The following is a 19,298-nucleotide window of genomic DNA, read 5'->3' as shown; positions in this document are numbered from 1 at the left end:
ACATAGCATCACATGAGACACAGCAATGGGAAATAGCATCAGGAAAAACAGTAGATAGACTGAAAATGTTATTAGAACCTGATGAAACAACACTTACATTAGGTCTGTTTCCACCAGGACCAATGGGGTTCATCATTGTGTAGATGTTTTCACCTGAATTCGTTGAGTCTGTCAAGACAGAATAGTTGGATGAAAAAACCAGAACACCTCCCAGACTTAAATGTACTTTAAGATGAGCTTTTGCCGCATTAGTTGTACTCCATAATTAATAATCAGTTAGTTAAGTAGTAATAGTAAAATGAAAATTTGCATTTAGTTAACCCTAAACCCTGGGCTGATTAATGAATTATGATGCACTGTCTTTGAAAATACTGAACACCATTTTAGTGAAATATAATTTTTTTGCGTTCTGGCTACAGCACATGACCAAAAGCACCTGTATGTTACTTTACTTGCCACTAAATAGTTTCACTGAGTCTGTCAGTTCATTCAGTGCTGTCTACAATATATGATGAAAGAAACCCATTATCACCTACTCCTGTAGTAGGGGACTCGTTATTATATGGACACCCCGGCAAATTAGCAACAACCAGCACAAGCTGTCTCTCTCTCTTCATGTGTGTGCCTATCTATCCTGAAAAGACTGAGAAGAATGAGGTGACCTTGATCTGACATTGCAGGTAGAAAGTTGTGAGCAGATAACTGAAAAATGTGGAGAAAAACATGAATTACAAATTGAAAAGAGCTGTGCACTGATAGACTTTGTCCCTGTGCAAAGTAACGAAGAAATCTTGGCCTGTTCATGTCTCTGCACATAACTCATGTTGTCGTGACTGGAGGAGAGTGGCAACTCAGACTGAAGTATGTGTTTTTGAGGGAGGCTCGTGTGGGTGTGTGTAGACATGTAATTATTACTTTGTGAGGACCACAATGTGTGTACACATCTATTTTATGGGGATGCGTTGTCATAGTCAGAACCAAAAACTAATATGTTATATCTATTTTTTTTAAGTGCACAGTCTGGCAAGCAGTAGTTACTGCTGGGTTTTAGAGTAAATCTGCGGAAAGAAAAATTGAAGTCAGTGCAATGGGCGATGAATGTCTGAAAGCAGGAGACACGCTGTGTTTTTATGCACATGCGCAGTCATACAAACTGCAATGGGAGCAGATCCGCCCTGTTTCATTAGGTGTGAATAGCTTTGAAACGCGTTTTCCTACAACATATTAAAAATTGCATGTATGTTATCAGTAAATGTGAAGCAGTAGATTTAAAAAAAAAAAAACAAAAAAAAAACTCTCCACTGGTTCAACAAGTCCTTCAGATGTGTCTCTGCTCTCCTCTGATGTGAATGTACTGAATATGTTGAAATAACTGCAAATGAACCAATAAATATGACAAACCAACCCTTTTAGAAGGTATGCCACATATTAGCCTATCTGCTTCAGTGCTATATTTTATACATGAAGGCTCAGTTTCACAAGTATTTCATTCTTATTTATGCATGTCTGCCAAAGTGAGGCATGTCGTGGAAAACACGTCTGATGCTACAACAGGCCCTGGTTCAGTCTGCACTCAGAAGGAATCACAATCAGAATCAGAAGGAACACTGCAGTGTATAACTCACCTCCGGGGCTCGGCATGATGGGAGTTCCTGGTGGGCCGCCTCCCCCTGGAGGGCCCTGAGGGGTGAGAGGAGGAGAAGAGAGAAACACAAGCTGAGTGCATATAGACGGCAGAGTGCCTGTTGGATATCACAGCATGACAGGTAATTTATGGCCCGTGGTCGAACACGAGTTCATGACGGGACACTTACCACATAGTTGCCTGGAGATGAAGATGAATAAGCTATCTGTGGATAGAGAAGGCCCAAGGTGAAACAAAACATGAGACACAGTTATTGTAAACACACTCAGTCATGTAGGAGTGGAGACAGGCGGGAACATGACTCACTGAGTTGGTGTTGGGGTTTGGCCACGGCCCTCTTCCACCAGGACCCCTGAAACACAAGCAGGGAGGGGGAGGAGGAGGAGGAGGAGGAGGAGGAGGAGGAGGAGGAGGAGGAGGGTGTTACAGGGCTGCATCAATCCCAGCAAATTCACATATTCACATTTTTTTTTTCTAATTTTAACAAAATTTACATGTAAACAATAAACAACTTTACCACTCCAAGACACACATGCAAAGTTTTCTACTGAATGCTTCTCAGGAATATATTAATGGAGAGTTGGGATGCAGTTTCTTCTAATCCACTTTTACAAATGTGAAAAAGAGCCACAACATAAGACATAACGTTCTATTCATTCTAATTTTAAGTATTACGGAATATTTAATAAACATAATTTAGCGGTTCAATAAGAAGTCAAGAAGGACAGTTTAAGTATATTTAAAAAATTTTTAAAATTTTAACCTTGATATTTCAACTGCATTCTCAACATTTAGATCACCCTCTTGTTATCATTCATACAGGTTGTGTCACACGTCTATCAACACCTGGGTCTCCTAGTTTTACTGCACATGGTGCTTGGTGTGACTCGGGGGTCAATTCTAGGTCCACCAGGACTTTGGATTCATGCTGCCTCTTGGACACAGCACTCATAGTTATCATGTTTTATTGCACGTGTATGATACTCCATTGTGTCCCCTGATAGGTCAATGACTTTGGTATGGTAGACTAAAGTATGTTCTGTTCTCCTGTTTAAATCAATTAAAACTAAACTCAAGGTCACTGGCTGTGAGCACGGTACGAGGTAGTTCATAAAATCATCCACTTCTTTGTTGGAGCTAATCAAGTCTGTTGCAGATAATCTTGTTTTCTTTTACTTTAATAGTAAATTGTGGCTTAACTAAAACAAATATCTTAAAAAATTAAGAGTTTAATGACATTAGACAATTTAAAACTCTTGTATGATTGAAACAGTTGAGTAATTACTCTAAAGAGTCTTTCCATTTACAGTTTCATGTAAAGTTATGGTAATAATCAGGAATTACAAAATATTAGTGTCCACCTATGCATGCAATTATCAAGAATTCTTGACTTTAATTATTTAATAAATTATTTATCTGTAGTTGACAATTTGCAAAAACTATATTATATTTACACTGTATTGAGATGAGTTGCTATTTTTCAAATATTATGCCCATGCATGTATGCACATTCAAAATACTGAATTATATTAAATCGTATATGTGGAAGGTGACTTTACTATAAAATCTTTTATATGCCTCCAAAATGTCACCACCCTTCACGCCAATCAATGAACTTAACCACAAAAATGAAATGGCTAAGAAAATTGCATCAGCCGAACTTGTGAGCCTCAATTGAGAGAGGTGAAAATCCATTATTCTCTGCCTACTAACATGTTCATGCCTGGCATTCCTGGCCCCATGGAGTTTGGAGGAGGCCTCATTCCTCCGCCGTAGTTCTGCACAGAGAGATGAACAGAGAGTCAGAACAGAATCTTTCACCTGCTCTGAGTGCAGGCTTGAATCTTAATGAAGGTCAGCAACCATCATGTCTCCCACTAACAAGTGTTTAATTATGTGCATGTATGAGCTGCGTGTAGGCTGGCTGGAGTGGGCTGTGTGAGCCACTGTTTGTCTATGTCTGTATGATGTGAGTCTCTGTACATGTGCCTCTATGTACCCATACTCCCTTCTGTGTATTTGCATGTATGTTTTCATCGCGGCACAGTGGGCGGTTTGGCTGGCACCCGACATACTACTTTTGTGTGTGTGTGTGTGTGTGTGTGTGTGTGTGTGTGTGTGTGTGTGTGTGTAAGAGTAGGGGGGCAGGCCAGAGAGCAGTTCCACTCAGAGGAAGAGTTTTGTTCAGCAGACGATTACACTTGTCGAGCAGATGCCACACCAGCTGCTAGTACACTCACTGCCAAAGTCACCGAGCCAGGGTGGCACAGAGAGGGGCCGAAGGGCACAGAGTGTGTGTGTGTGTGTGTGTGTGTGTGTGTGTGTGTGTGTGTGTGTGTGTGTGTGGTGTGTGTGTGTGTGTGTGTGTGTGTGTGGGGTGGCTGGGTACAAGATGAAGCAGCTGTCTGGTAATGGTAATTCAAAAGGACACTGTTGTTCAATCATTTTCTGCACCACAGTAAATCGCATTAACAGAGGTTCAAGTGATAAGAGGACAGCCTTTGGTAAGAATGTGTTGGTGGAGACTAGTTGTCATAACAGTCTGAGTTTGTCCCCCTAAGTAAGAGTCAGCAGGTAGGATTTAGCATGGACAATTAGTGTTGGCAGTGGACGAGCTTCCGTCTGAGCCAATCTGATCATCAGACCGCATCTGACATTTAAAAGAGAAGTTATGAGCTCGGTCAATCCAAAACTTCAGTTCAGCAAAGGAGAGGCACAATCTGCAAGTGCTTTATGAGCTGCAGCTTTGACATTACAGCTGCTTTTATGGAGACGCTCAACAAAGGGCAACAACAACATTGGGTATGCTCATAATGTGACAATCAAAGTGGCAGATCTGGTTGTTTGTCAGTGCAGGGGGCTGGTGATGCTGAAGGACACTGTCCTCTGTCAGGACTCGCCTAAACAACAGTGTTTTGTGTCTGAATCTGTTTGACTGTTAGTAACTGTAGGGTTTTACCTACCTGTGGGCCCATGCCTCCCATTCCCCGGGGAGGATTCATTCTCATCGGACCTCCCATGTTTGGATGCCCTGTGACGGGAGACACACACTATCAGCATGATTGACGACTGAAATACAAAGTGATACTAAAAATGAGGGGTAAATATTTGCACTTAGAGTTGTTTTTTTGTGTGTGTGTATTGCGCCACCAGTGCGCCTGTCAGTACCTTGAGGTCTGGTGGGGTCCAGGCTGTTTGGAAGGAGAGGCTGTGACCCGGGAATGCTCCCAGGGGGTTGATTTGGCATACGGAGGGAGGGCCTTGGGCCACCTGGGTACCGTGGAGACATGAATGGCTGCAGGAGGGACAGCAATCATATTTTTTTCTGAATGATCAAGTGCAAAACACTTTTTGTACAATTGTGCAATCTTCAATCGTTCCAATATGTTAAATACATACACACACCAAAAATCTGGTGAAATCAATTAATTGAAAAAAAAAAAAAATAAAACTGTAGGCTTTAAAATTTAAGGTAGATTTGCATTTATGTCAGATACTCATAAAGTAAGGCAGACAGTGTTCATTCACAGCTGCGTTTGCCAAGTAAACGTAGTGGGAATAACAGAAAGGAGAAGAGACGACATAAAGGAGTGCTAATGAAAACACTAACCACTAAAGAGTGTGTAACAAAGGAACTGACAGCTCAGTAAAGACTGAATTCAATTTCCAGTTTAATATGATAACGTTCATGCGACATTTCTGACCTGTTATTCTCTGTCAGATCTTTTGATGTAAAAGTGAACACATCTGATAACTTGTACAGTTGAACATCTCTCTTTTTTCCCTCTTTTATTTAACAAAATGTAAGGTTAATAAAGAAAAACTGCTATCATAATTATCGAGAAAGGTATTAGTTTTCTAGTTTTCTGGTGTTTCTTATAATAGCATGAACTACTTCGCATTTCCGGCATTTGTTTTAGCAAATTATCAGATATTCACAGTTAATACAGTTTACTGATACATTTAAGCTAAAATAAGAAAAAAAATGAACAACAGCCATTCAGTGCATTAAGTGATGTTTAATATACTGTTTGCAAAGTGGTTGTTAATAATATTTAAAAATATTTCAGGATATCTAGAAGGTTTAAGGGCGCTGAAGCTGATTTATATAATATTATAACTATAAATTTATAACTAGAAATGGGTAATTGCATCTGATTTCATTTGCACCATGTAATCATATAATTAGGACGCAATGCTGCATCGTTAAACTGACTTTAAAATCTTTAAACATTAACATTTTTGATTTATACACGTTTTGGTGAGTGTTTCATCAATGATTGGACTTTGAAACAACAAAGCATGTGCGCACGTGCACACACACACACACACACACACACACGCACAGTCTTGTATTTCTATCCTTGTGGGGACCGTCCATTGACTCCCATTCATGTCTAGCCCCTAACCCTGACCCTTACCCTAACCCTAACCCACACCACAACAAAGCCTAACCCTAAAGAAATGTTTTTGCACTTTTACTTTTTTCAGTAACAACAACATGGTCAAGAAAACACTGTTTCTCCTACTTAGGACAGGAAAAAGGTCCCCACAAGGCATGTCGTTCCACGTTTTGCTATCCTTGTGGGGACATTTGGCCCCAACAAGGATAGAAATACGAGAACGCTCACGCACACACACACACACACACACACACACACACACACACACACACACACACACACACACACACAAACACGCACGCACTAACTGAACTCTCCTTCTCGTAAACCTGCAAAAATATCAATAGAATCATGAAGTTTCAGTTTGACAAAAGAAGCCACCAAAGCTTGTAACCTTCCTATTCTTGAGGTTTTATTCTCAGATGTCAACAGAGGGAGCTATTCTGTCAAAAATTGGTGTTCCATTGCAATGCTGTGCCATTTTTGAGCAAGGAGGGTCCTGTCATTAAGTTTTGAAAATGAAGGCCTCAGGTAGGGGCAAAGGTAAAGAAGAACATATTAGTGTGAATCAGAGGGCCAGATACATGCAGACAATATGCAGGTGGGTAGGTATGGCAGAAAAAAACAGCATATCTCTGAACTGGGTGATAGGACATAGACTTAAAAGCAGACAAGATGTTAAACATCTCTCCTGTTTTGTGCGTTGCACTGGACATTTTTCTATCGCCTCTGCACGGCCAGTCAGCAGAGCTACAAGAATTCTGTCTGGATAGTGTTATTCATGACAGAAACTTAAGGCAAGCGTGCTTAAGCTAAGAGAGGACAAGAAGAGGCTCGCCAGGACTCGCCTACAGAGCCAATGCACAACTAGTAAATAATGTAATGCACCACAGACAGATGGTTTTCAGAATTACCTACGAGAGTACTCTGCTGCAACTTACAAACACCAGCACCCAGCGAGCGATATGTCAGCGTCAGAAGATAAGAATGAATTCCTGACTCAATCCGACTGTTTGGGTATCCAGGGAGAACATGTCGATTTGTATGCTCATTGGGTAAGAGTTGTGTGTTTTGGTCACAGAGCGTGAACCATAGAACAATATTCAAATCATCATCGTCACACAGAGATAAGCACAGACAAAACATAGACAACAGGAGGCTGTGTTTCACTCCTAATTTGCACGGCATGTGCTGTGCTTTGTGTGCAAGTATGGGGCAAGTGGAGGACAGGTTATATGATTACAATTAGTCCTTGAGGGGAGGAGTGACTCGCTGTTATTTTCTTTTTTGCTCCCTTCACTTGTGTCTGTCTTTCTCTTGGCTCCTTCGTGCTCCTCCTCCGACCATGTTGTGGTGGGTTTGTCCATGAAGAGCTGCACAGTGTCAGGCTGTGCTGCAATATTAATGGTCTATTGATGGACTATGGGATGGTGAGTGCTGGGCTGAGGGAGAGGAGGCCCTCCAGATGCACCTCCACTCCTTGCAGCTGGGGCAACAAAGCTAAATTATTCATCCAGCTTCACCATCATGGATGCTGCCCATCCTGCCCGTAAGCACAAACAAGGGACCTGTGTTTGTGTGCTGCTCGTGAGTGAGTCAGGGAGTTTCAGTGCAAGTGAAATTGAGCTTTAGTTGTCTTCATTTTGAGTGCTAACACATGTATGCAAAGGTAAGTTTGTGACCTGCTGCCGGTAATGCATCTGCAGATGTGTGTGTAGAGCATGAAGCCTCTGCACTGCACACACGTCTTTAATAATGAACTTTTTTAAGGACGTATAACTTGAGGTGGCTGAATGGCTGGAGACACACTGGACGTTTGTTTATTGTGCAAGCAAACAATTCGTTTATTTCTGTCCAATTCACTCAGTTGACTAATATTACTGACTGATGCTAGAACTGCATCCTTCATCAACAGAAATACATGAATAAATTGTATTAAGTGATTAAGTGAAAAAGAAAACTGCATGAATAAAATATTTGGAAAAAAAGACAAAGACATTGACAATATAAATGCATTCAATTCAGGCTCTATATATTTAAAGATGATATATTTGACAATGGTCATTTTAATTCATCCATCTATCCATCCATCCATCGATTAGGTGCATATGTCAATAAGTCACTCCTTGTGAAGTTTGCATGTTCTCCCTGTGTCTACATGAGTTTTAATCCTGTACAATGGCTCCACTGTGCTTCACAATACAATGCAATCAATAATAATTTGACGGGTGATGATCGGTTGTGGCTGTGTGGACGTGTATTTGTATCTCTCTATGCAAACCCTGCGATAGACAGCTGACCGGTTAATGTAACGTGCACTTCGCACAGTGAAAGCTGAGATTGGTTCCAGCTTCCACAACCTTAATATGGATAAAGCGGGTATAAAAGTTGAATGGACGAATCCTGAAGCTAAAAAGCACAGAATCAAAGCCAAGATTTAACAAATCCACATGAGTTCAAACGGCCACAGTAAATAGATTTTTCTTGTGCAGTGTGTTCGCACCACTTTGGGAGTATAAATATGCCTCTTAGTTAGTCTCACACAAACACACATGCACGCACGCACACACTCACACACAAATTTGGGGCTTCGTGTCTTGCCAAATAACAATTCTATACATGGACAAGCAGAGCTGGGAACTGAACCACCAACCGTACAGTTGGAAGACAGCCTGCTGTACCACCTGAGCCTCAGTCTGTCTCTCCTCGCTGATCGCTCCAAACAGAAAAGAAACCTCTGCTAAGACTGTAAGGTGAAAAGAGCTGCGAGCACATCCCCACTCAGTCCCCACGACTGCCTGCACGCAGCAGTGGAAACAGTGAACTGATCTATAGAGAGAGAGAGAAAGTCAAGGATTATGTAAATGCTTGTTTTTCTTACCTGTCCATGAGGTCCCATCATGGGATTACTGGGGTTGTGTGGGGGAGGCTGTGTGTGAGGCGAAGGCTGAGATCCTGGAGGACCCTGGTGAGAAAAGAGATATGAAGATGTCAGAAAAGTGAAGCAAGGCTGATACTCCAGCCTGCTCGGGAAACAATGAAACACTTACAATGAAGTCCATTCAGTTTAGTTTTGTCAGATTTTGAAGCATTCATAAAGAGAGGTTAAACTCTGGTGGACCATGCTGGAAGTGAGGCAACTAAATGATGACACACACAAATGAAAAGTTACTGTAATAATAATCTTTAATTCATTCATTCATTTGTGAATAAAATCATATACTGTTATTAGGAAATAATCTAAAATCAACAGAGAAGCAGAATTTTCTTGATACCGTGGCTTATTAAATAGTGTATGCATGCGTACGACAGTTTTCCCTGGGTGTTGTGTCCCTTTTTTTTTTTTTTTTTTTTTCTTTAAAGAATAAATCAAGAAATGAAAAGAAGAAGTGGAGCTTAAACAACTCCATATTTTAAAGTAAGATTCTGTATGACGTCTGTCTGACGAGAGCCAAATAAGTTTTGACCAGTCCAGCTTGACCGGGGAAAGTAGCTGTGAAAGACACACAGATGCTATGTGCTGCCATTTCCCCGCAGGAGACAAGTGAAGGTTGTGGTGATTTTGGTGACACTACACTGACTGCAGTGAATACCAGTAGCGGTATTAAATATTTTTATGGTATTTTTTTTCACACTTGCAGCATGTTGTAATTCGCAGGCAGTCCCTGAACAACGCAGCACTGCCTTCTGCACATAGAGATCGATATTATTTCTGCTGCATGAAAGACAGAGACTTCTGATAAAACTGAGCTTGTAGCATACTGTCCACCTCACAACGATGGGGAGCAGGTATCCTTTGAGTTTTAATGACGTTTTGTCCAAGAGCTATTGAGACCAAAAGTCAGAATCTGTGAATATCCTGCCAACTTCACCGGGCTCAACAGATCCGTGTTCTCCCCGATATGTTTGACTTTAAGTTCGAAGCAAGCGCTTATTGGCATGGGATTTTTGCAAGCAAAGAGGTTAATAGCATTAAAATGGAAAGAGACTATGGAACCGAGAATTAGACAATGAACTACGTAAATAAATGTTGGGGGCTTTACGACATACATACTGAGAGGAAAGAAGCACATGTTTGAAGACATCTGCAGAAATTTAGTGAACTTTGTGAATGAGGATATTATTTTAGAATCAAAATATTGCCTAATTTAATTATTTAATTGAATGATGCCTCAATATAAGAAATGAGATCAACGTAGACATCAAACTACATGCATTTTGATCATGCCTAATTCACATAGCGTCCGTAAAAACAAACAATTCAAAGCAATAATAAATATTTTGTCAGTTGTTTTGACTGTTGAAAAGGCAAAACAGTGGCTGCTCAGAAAGTTACACCATCACCAAGGCCTGTGGACATGTTTCTGACATGCATCATGAAGCAGGAAACCAAACCACAGCGGGACGGTAACGTTGGCCCGTGTCAGGTATGTGTGTGTCAGTGTGTGTATACAACAATGATAATTTGCCTGTGTGCTGCTCATTAGGGATTAGAATGATGATATATGTACACACATTTTCTGTTTCTACAAACAGGTTTCACTCAGTGTTCAAGTCAGAAAAAAATCAGAACACAAAACGCAGCATGTCAAGTTAAATTAACAATAATGAGAGCACGGCTCTGTCACTTAATCTGTTGGACATAAAAGAATTGTAAGCAATAGGATTTTCCACTAACATTTTTAAAGGGTTACATTGATTTTAACTTACAGGAAGAGTTAATTGCAGGGATGAGGTCAGATCAATTCACCAAGAGGGCTGCGCTGTAATCAGCTTTCAATTACAGTGCTGCTGCCAAACGATAATTCAGGGTGTTTTCACACAAAGTATCATTTTTGCAAATTTCACCGCGATGACACTTGATCCATTTTGCCAGAGGTAACGCTGTCCAAAACCAAATCAAGGGCCAAAACAAGCTGATTCTGATGCTATCCCCTCAGAAAAAAGAACCAAATATTTAAACCCAATTGAGCCTCATTTTGGCATTAAAACAGAAAAACGATTCTGTCATTTCAATAAACTCTGATTTCAGGGCTTTGTAACTGATGTGTGAGCTACAAAACATCTCTGAACCAAATTCCCCTCCAACGTTAATCCCTTAGCTCAACAGATAAAAAATGAGCACCGAATCAAATGACTGTGTGCACTTTGACTTCTTTGTCTTCTACGACAGTAACCTCATCTGACTGCAGCAGCAGAAGCTGCAGCACAGATGTGGAGCACGACGACCACCCACTGCCCGGCCTGGCTTATCTACAGGTCTGCCATGGCCTCAGTGCTATCAGGTAACATTCCAGGTATGTGTGCATGAGGTGTTCAAGTGAGTGGTGATGAGAACAAATATGAGAGCTCCCTCTTTCTTTCTTTCTTTTTTTTTTTTTTTTGCAGGTTCAAGGAGGTTTTTCCTTTCTTAGGTGCTGAGTGTGTGCTCACTTATTGCTTGTGCATGCACACAGTGTGTATTGTCAGAGACTGTTGTGGAGCGGAGGTGCATGCTCCTAAAACAGGTGTGTATCTGACATCATGGTGAAAAGATAGAGGATTAGGAGATTACCCCTATGCAATATAACTTTACACTCAAACACCGACACGCACATGTAACACTGTTCAGGTAAATCTGCAGAAATTGATAGAAAAGATGCATCTCCACACAAATGAAAAATCTTGGAAAAAATAACCTTTTCACTGATCTTACATCATAAAATAAGTTAGTTTGATCAATGCCATTCTTTTACAAGTTATAATTTCTCTCAAGTATACACCTGTAATGGAAAAGGAGCTCAGGTAAATACAATATAAGTAATAAAAATATAAGCATGATATGTGAGCGCTCTTTAGAGTATTATACAAACAGTGCACACAAATGCACAGGCAGTAAACCAGGCACAAAATAAAACAAAGGTAATGCTAAATATTTCATTATCGAAGGCACGTAAACTAAAAACAATGTCACAGTGTCAAATCCATAAAGAGATGAAGCACAATGGTCATCTATGAAAAACACACTACAAAAGCTAGTATATCTCTTTAATGACTTACAGTTCACTGAAACAACTGGTGTTTTTTTTTTTTATTCTTTCTTTTATTTTTATTTTGGTGTGGTGTATTGTTTCAGTAGAAGCGACATACAAATTGTGAAAACACTAAATAAAATTAAGTAGATCTGCAGACGTAACACAATACTGACAGGCAGAATTAACGGGTGATTTCAGAGGAATGCTGCAACTGTTTTCGTGCAATACTCCATTAGCAACAAATCCATGCTATCTGGTCAGTATTGAGATAAAAGCTGGATATATGTGGAACTCCTATCGCATGGCTAAGATGGACAGAGTTCAGCATCAGGAACATCTGCATGCTGCTACAGATTTAAAATAACCTGAGTGACAGCTAAACAAGTAAGTTCCTGCAGGCACATACTGCGCACTGGTCTGTCTTGTCCACCATACCGAGCTCAGAGTTTGGCAGGAGAGAGATTGAACGTATGAAAAAACACAACAGTACTGCACACAACCACATTCATGGGTTTGTGAACCTGTCCAAAAGGGTAATAGTGTTCAGCAGAGATTGCTGGTTCCGATCTTTTTGAGAGACAGCAGTTAGCTCTTGTTTTACAATGATCCTCTTCATCTAGCTGTCATAAGACAAACAGTGAAATCTTCAGGAAAACCACACACTCACTGGCCACACAGCATGCGGCTGGTCAATGATCTATTCAGCGATCTGGAAATGTTTATTTAGTTGTACATACAGTGTACTCTGGATGTGTTGGCACAATGATTCTGTTGTACCAGGGCCACTGTGGTTTTGCTGCTACTCTGTGTGTGTATGTTTTGGGTGGTTAACACCAGCTGTACTGGCCGGCTCTGTCTCTCAGCAGGTTCACACTGGGGCTAATGCAGCGCTAGCTCTGTCTGACCTCAGAGGTTATTGTTGATGCCGAGCCAGTCTGTGCGAGCGCGCGCGCGCACACGTGTGTACGTGTGTGTGTGTGTGTGTGTGTGTGTATGTGTGTGTGTGTGTGTGTGTGTGTGTGTGTGTGTGTGTGTGTGTGTGTGCCTAATAAGACACCCCTGCAGGGTCTGACTGCACTGGCCCAGCTGCAGCAGTCTCTGCTCTCATCCACACACAACCCGGTTTAAGTCACTTCGGAGGACGTTGTGCTGACTTTCATTCATCTCGGAGCATCTCCCTCTCTGGCCAGGAGCACAATTTACCCCAAACACAACCCAAACCTAACCATAATTTAATCATTTTTAATCATGGATAATTGTTAAAAACCTTATGTCACCAACTACAAGTTTGATCTTCGTATGTGAACACATTTTTGTTTTAGCACTCAAACACACACACACACACACACACACACACACACACACACACACACACACATCTCATTCTTTGTTTCACAGACTCACACAAACATGCACAGTGCTCCTCTCTTGTTCTTCGCTATAATGTGCCATAATGGAGCACAGCTCCTTTGGCTGGGCCTCCCCAGGCCTTCCTGCTATTACATCTGAATGGGCCAGCATATGGCCTTTATGGCTGTACTGTTCTCTCTACAGGTCCCTGCAGAGAGACGGAGAGAGAGGGAGAACATTTTGACTGTCACAGAGGTGTACGCAGGGTGAGTTTGAAAAGTATCTCGGTTGAAGTGTGCATGGATGTGTGTGCATGCGTGGTGTTGTTTGTGTACTTGTGTAGGAGAGGCGAGGAGGAGGGGGGGGCGCGGGGAGCGTTAAATGAAGCAATTAATAAAATCATTTTCTACCCGGCTAAGGAGATAACAGCTTGGCACAGTACCACAAACCCATCAACACTACCCCCTCGCCTCCTCACCACTCATTTCAGCTTAAGGAAGACCCACACCGCTGCCCCTGATGGACCACTAGCAGAGGTAGAGAGAGAGAGAGAGAGCAAGAAAGAGAGAGAGAGTGGGGGGGAGAGAGAGAGACAGAGAGAGAGAGAGAGAGAGAGAAAGAGAGAGCGAGCACCATGTTTTCTCTCTGTCCTCTTGTTCAGAGCTAACACTAGAGGGCAGTGTGTGACTGCCATGAAACCACTGGACACACGAAAGCATGCACAGGCAGGCACGCACGCGCACGCACACAAGCACACACACACACACACACACACACACACACACACACACACACACACACACACACACGAACTGAGAACACAAAGCAGCCTGCATCACTGAACACAACAAACAAAGCCAGGAGGAACAGCACCACACACACACACACACACACACACACACACACACACACACACACACACACACACACACACACACACACACACACACACACACACACACACACTGAGTGCACACTCATTGTCATTCCTTGCTAACATTCCTGAGAGAGCAACGGTGGCAGCAGTGGGTCTCTTCTCTTGCTAGTTCACGGTATATAGCATGGCAATGTGTCAGTTCCGAGATGGGAACAAGCCATCAGTGGTGTTTTCTCCCCTAAGGACAGTTAAGAAATGCTGACAACTATACAACTATATATATATATATATATACATATATATATATATATATATATATATATATATATATATATATATATATATATATATATATATACACACACACACACACACACATATATGTGTGTATGTGTGTGTGTGTGTGTGTGTGTGTGTGTGTGTGTGTGTGTGTGTGTGTGTGTGTGTGTGTGTTTCCTGTATCATCACAGCACAACCTGATTAGCCTGATTAGCCCCACAGTCATCCTGCAGTTGTGGCAATGAGTCCAAAAGCACAGCTTGGGGCATAAAGAACTGCTTTCAGGAACCAAAACAACCAGGGGTCCTGCTCCAGATGGTATGACCCTAAAAAAGCCCTGATCTCAACAACAGTTGGAGCCAGTGTGAGATTACATGAAGACACACAGCATGGAGACCCAGTCCACAGATGAACTGGAGAAAGTTGCCCAATACACTTTAAGAACTCTGCTTTTAAACATTGGTTTTGGTTTTACTTTGAATGCAATGAGTGGTCAGAACTAAGAGTGCTCAGATGAGCTTCAGCTGGTGACTGCTGGATCGGACTGATGAAATTCCCTCTCTGTTTTGAGTGTTGCATGCAGAATTGGTGAAGTAACCTAAGAAGCAAACACGCACGGGAAAGTATGTGTTCAGAAAGGACTTCTCGGGTCTGTATCTGAAGAGATAAAACATGTGACATCGGAAATTTTCTGCTGATGGACACAGCACGAGACAAAGGCGACGTTCAAGTCGCTGTGTTAACTGTAGTGACTGCTGTCTCGCCTAAGTCTAACAGAAGCTGCATGCAGACAATGGACGGAGAAAACATTTGCTGAAGACTGCTTGTCATTTGTAAGTGCCTGTCATTCAAGGGGAATTGGTAGGTATCACTTTTGTTGCTGTCCTCTCAAGGATAAGCAGTGACGATAAGAGTAAAAGACGGACCCACTTCTCAATGGCTTCAGTTCAGCGAGATGTTAAAAGTTTTGCCAGCACTCTCTCATCTGGGTCCTTCAGCATGCTTCTTTTTAAATTCTCCATTCACGGCACTATTTCAGATGTGGTAGCAAAAGGAGATTAAAATGTTTCACAATCTGCTGGTGTCTTTTGTCCAGTGGTCAAAAAGGTCAAACACTGTGATGTTTCACTTTGTTAAGATTCAAACAGTTAGAACAATGTGTGCTCTGTGTTCACAAAAAGCAGCTTTATAACCTTGTAATTATCTTTCTCTCTCTCAGTCACCTGGGACCAACACCAGAAATTTACAGGACCAGCAACAGCCCCAAACACTGAGATCTGACATTCGACCCTTTAAGAGATAAAAACAGAAAAACCCAAAAAAACAAAAAAATACCTCAGGAAGTCAACTTCAATCATTTACACTCTACTAACTTCCACCTGCTAAAGCGCTTCACCTTGTGCATCTGCATATTTGTAATACACTGACCAGAATGAACCCGGAGATCAATCTTAGCTTTGATAAATAAATTACTGAGCACAGATGTCTCCTTAATTCACCGTGTGCCCGCCATGTGTCAGCTTTGAACAGGTTCTTAAATTCGTCTTTGATACCTGGGTTGCTTGTTCTTAAATGTGTAATCAAACCTAATCCGCTTGTTGTGCTTTGTGGTGTTGTCCCTGAAGAGCCGCAATTACCTGCCGTAAAACAAACCAGTCTTTGACTCTGGATCCTATTTTTGTTCTTTGGCAAGAAGAAAAAAATTCCAGTTTAGTCAAAAGAGGCTGCTCCACCTCAACTGGTTTGCGTGCCTAATGGAGCGTGTTAAACTTTCTGAACACTTGACGTTTCACATGTAGATTACAGATCAAGGTCAACAAAGAGGTGGTTTTCAGGGGCATTATTTGACAGATGGATCATGGAAACCTCTAAAGAGAACATTAACTCGTTTTTTTTTTCTTTCTTGGTGAAATTCTCTCCTGACATGTCAACGTCCTCTCTTCTGCACTCTACACCACCTTTTCTCTCCTCCTCCCTGTCATTAACTCGGTCTCTCCTTGCAGCCTCTCCTCCCTCTTTCTCCTCCCCCCTGTCGTCTCCCTTTTTTGCTTGTCCTCCCCGGAGGGTCATGATGCAGCAAGGATGGACTTTTTGCAGCGGGAGGGAGGATTTATGTCAAATGTATACCTGCACAGACTCTCAGTGCTTTTCTGTTTCTTCAGTTCTCCTGGCTAATTCAGGTCCCTTTCTTATCTTTTTTTTTTCTTCTTTTTTTTGCACTGCTGGAGCCTTCGGCTATGCTAAGCTACACATTAGGGTAGCATGGGGGCAGACTCTTACTCCCACTACCTCCACCTTCATTTTGCTCCACTGTCCCTCTTCTGCTCCTGATCCCTCTCTCCCAGGACTGAAGCCAATAACAGTGTTGGGGTCACCTATGTTAATTACCACGCTCGCGCGACTGGGAGAGAAAAGCTGCACGCGCACACCCGCGCACGCACATTCAGCCAGTGAGTAAGCATGTGTCACTGTAGAAGTGTGTGAGAAAATAATGGATTTAAACACAAGGAAAATGGCATGCAGAAGGATTTCAGAGGGGAGGGAGAGAAAAAGAGGAAAACTGGCCCAGAGTTTACATGAGAAACGACAACAAAAGCACAGAGAAAATTCGGTTTTCTGAAATATAATACATTCATAATTCTCCAACAAAAGCTTTGTCCACTCCACCTACCTTACCTCCAGCGTGACAGAGAAAAGAGCAATGAGAATACAAGCAAAATCTGAACAATATGTAGGAGGAGAGACAAAATTGCTTCCTGCTTCACTGGAATAAATAAGTGAAGTGCGGAAAACTCAGTAGCCTGCACTTTGTGCATGGACCGCAACCATTAGTTCACCAGGGGATGAATGTCAGCTACCTGCAGAAAGAAATGTGTGTGGTTTTAGCTACAGCTCAAGTTGAAGGATGCCGCTGCTCCAGTAACAGTCTGAGTGTGATTTAAGCAAAGGTGGTGTAAAGTTTGGGGAGGCGCAGACAGCATTCTGTCTTGTACACTACGCCGCTTCTCTGTTTATGCCTTTCTTTATTCATTTTATGTTTTCTCTACCTTTGCGTGTTTTGCAGGGATTAGCTGGGCTAAGGAGGGCAGGAGAGGAGAGGAGAGAGTGACAGAAGAAAGGTCTTTTTTCTTTCCTCCTCTTCCCATCCTGCCTGTCTATCTGTCCATCCGTCTGCCGTGCACACAGCTTCTATTTATAGAAAGCAATGTCACTCACGCAACGCCATCAGATAGCTTTCTCGCCAGCCTGCTCGCTGCTCATACATCATTAACATTCTCCGTGACCCCAACACACACACGCGCAACACACGACATGCTGTCAGTCAATCGGGGGAGAAACAGACGAATTGCCGTCCACACTGTGTGCATCTGAACACCAGATGTACAAAACAGTGGAATAAAATGTGTGCCCCATGCTTGCAAAACAGCATGCCCTTAACTTTCACAGGAATTAACTAACTACAAAGGCAGATGCTGAGTAGATCTGTGGAGACCTAATAAAGTTTCAAAAGCATTATCAGCTAATTTGTTAAATCAAGTAAAGTAGTATTCATGATTTCTTTGATATGTAAAAAGAGAACAACTTCACTACTCCAGTGGCGCTTGCCAGCTAAATCCGCTCAGCACTGCGAATAAAGCGGTTCCCAGGTTAAACTGAGAAATTAGCAACAGTTGGTATTACTGTCTCAAAGTCTAAAAATATCGAAATCATGTTCAAAACGGTGGTCTAATTCTTTTTTTAATTGTTTGCTTTTAATTAATCACATTTTATTTGCAGTATTTGGTAGAAGAAACAAAAAGTGCAAGTCAAACTGAATAAAATGCTTAAATTAAATGTTTACACAATAAAGTTAATCTATTAATTTAGCTCACAGTTTTCAAATTACAATGTCCACAATTGTGTGTCGTTCACATATAATGTTAGTGATTACTTTAAATTTAGCTGCTGAATTGTTACCAAACACTTGAATGTCTTCAGTGAAATTAAAACTATTTGTTATATATTATGCAGACAGTTGTATACGCTAGATTACAACCATTTACACAAAAACTTTTCATCCACACGGCCAAGCAACACACTGTCATCTTTCTCATGAATGACATCCGTGAGCCCCCTATTGTCCTTTGTCAGTTTTCACACAGGGTTTACCAAATCTATGATAGAGTCTAAAAATAAAGCACAATTATATGCGTTCATTTTGAAAATATGCTTTTCCATTCATCGATTAATCTAAATAAATGTGTTAATAGGTGCAACTATAAATACTTTATCGTAGAAACAATGTTAACCAAAATTAGCAATATCCTTACTCATTTTCACAATGACCCAGCAAACCACTACTCCTGTGCACGGTTAGTTTGAACGTGATTATCAGGTGAGTCTGCGATCGGCAGTTGTACAAAACGACACCACAGTAAAGGTTGACACTGGACATATAATGCAATATAATACATTTGTATCTGTTATCAACAGAAATACTTTTACTTCCGGGGAGTGAGTAGAATATCTGGAATTTCAGCAAAAATGGTGCTGAGTTGGCAAGATGTACAGAGGGAACTTCTGCTGATTTGAAGGGGGAAAAAGATTTTAAACAGAAGCAACATTTAGTGGTTATAAGATTTATAATCAACAGAATACAATAAAAGTCGGCCAATGAATGAGTGCCAAGAAAGACATGGACCGTATTAGAAGGTTTGTTTGGATGCAGCTGGATGATTATAACCACACAC

At 41.5% G+C, this 19,298-nt stretch overlaps 1 protein-coding gene across 2 annotated transcripts in view; it reads right to left on the bottom strand.

The window, feature by feature from the left end:
* ssbp4 (single stranded DNA binding protein 4) overlaps positions 1-19,298 on the bottom strand; it is a 98,886-nt gene that overhangs the window by 5,658 nt on the left and 73,930 nt on the right. For both annotated transcript variants that reach the window (XM_030083045.1, XM_030083044.1), the window contains exons 6-13: positions 8,930-9,013; positions 4,814-4,940; positions 4,609-4,676; positions 3,359-3,423; positions 1,952-1,997; positions 1,815-1,850; positions 1,626-1,680; positions 98-168 (exon numbers count right to left, since the gene is read on the bottom strand). In XM_030083045.1, the coding sequence (XP_029938905.1) occupies positions 98-168; positions 1,626-1,680; positions 1,815-1,850; positions 1,952-1,997; positions 3,359-3,423; positions 4,609-4,676; positions 4,814-4,940; positions 8,930-9,013 (552 nt within the window). The remainder of the gene's footprint in view (positions 1-97; positions 169-1,625; positions 1,681-1,814; positions 1,851-1,951; positions 1,998-3,358; positions 3,424-4,608; positions 4,677-4,813; positions 4,941-8,929; positions 9,014-19,298) is intronic.

The sequence above is a fragment of the Salarias fasciatus genome, chromosome 23 (assembly GCF_902148845.1).
Source record: "Salarias fasciatus chromosome 23, fSalaFa1.1, whole genome shotgun sequence".
Classification (NCBI taxonomy): Eukaryota; Metazoa; Chordata; class Actinopteri; order Blenniiformes; family Blenniidae; genus Salarias; species Salarias fasciatus.
Note: the sequence above shows the minus strand (reverse complement) of the source record. Positions and strands in the feature narration are given on the sequence as shown.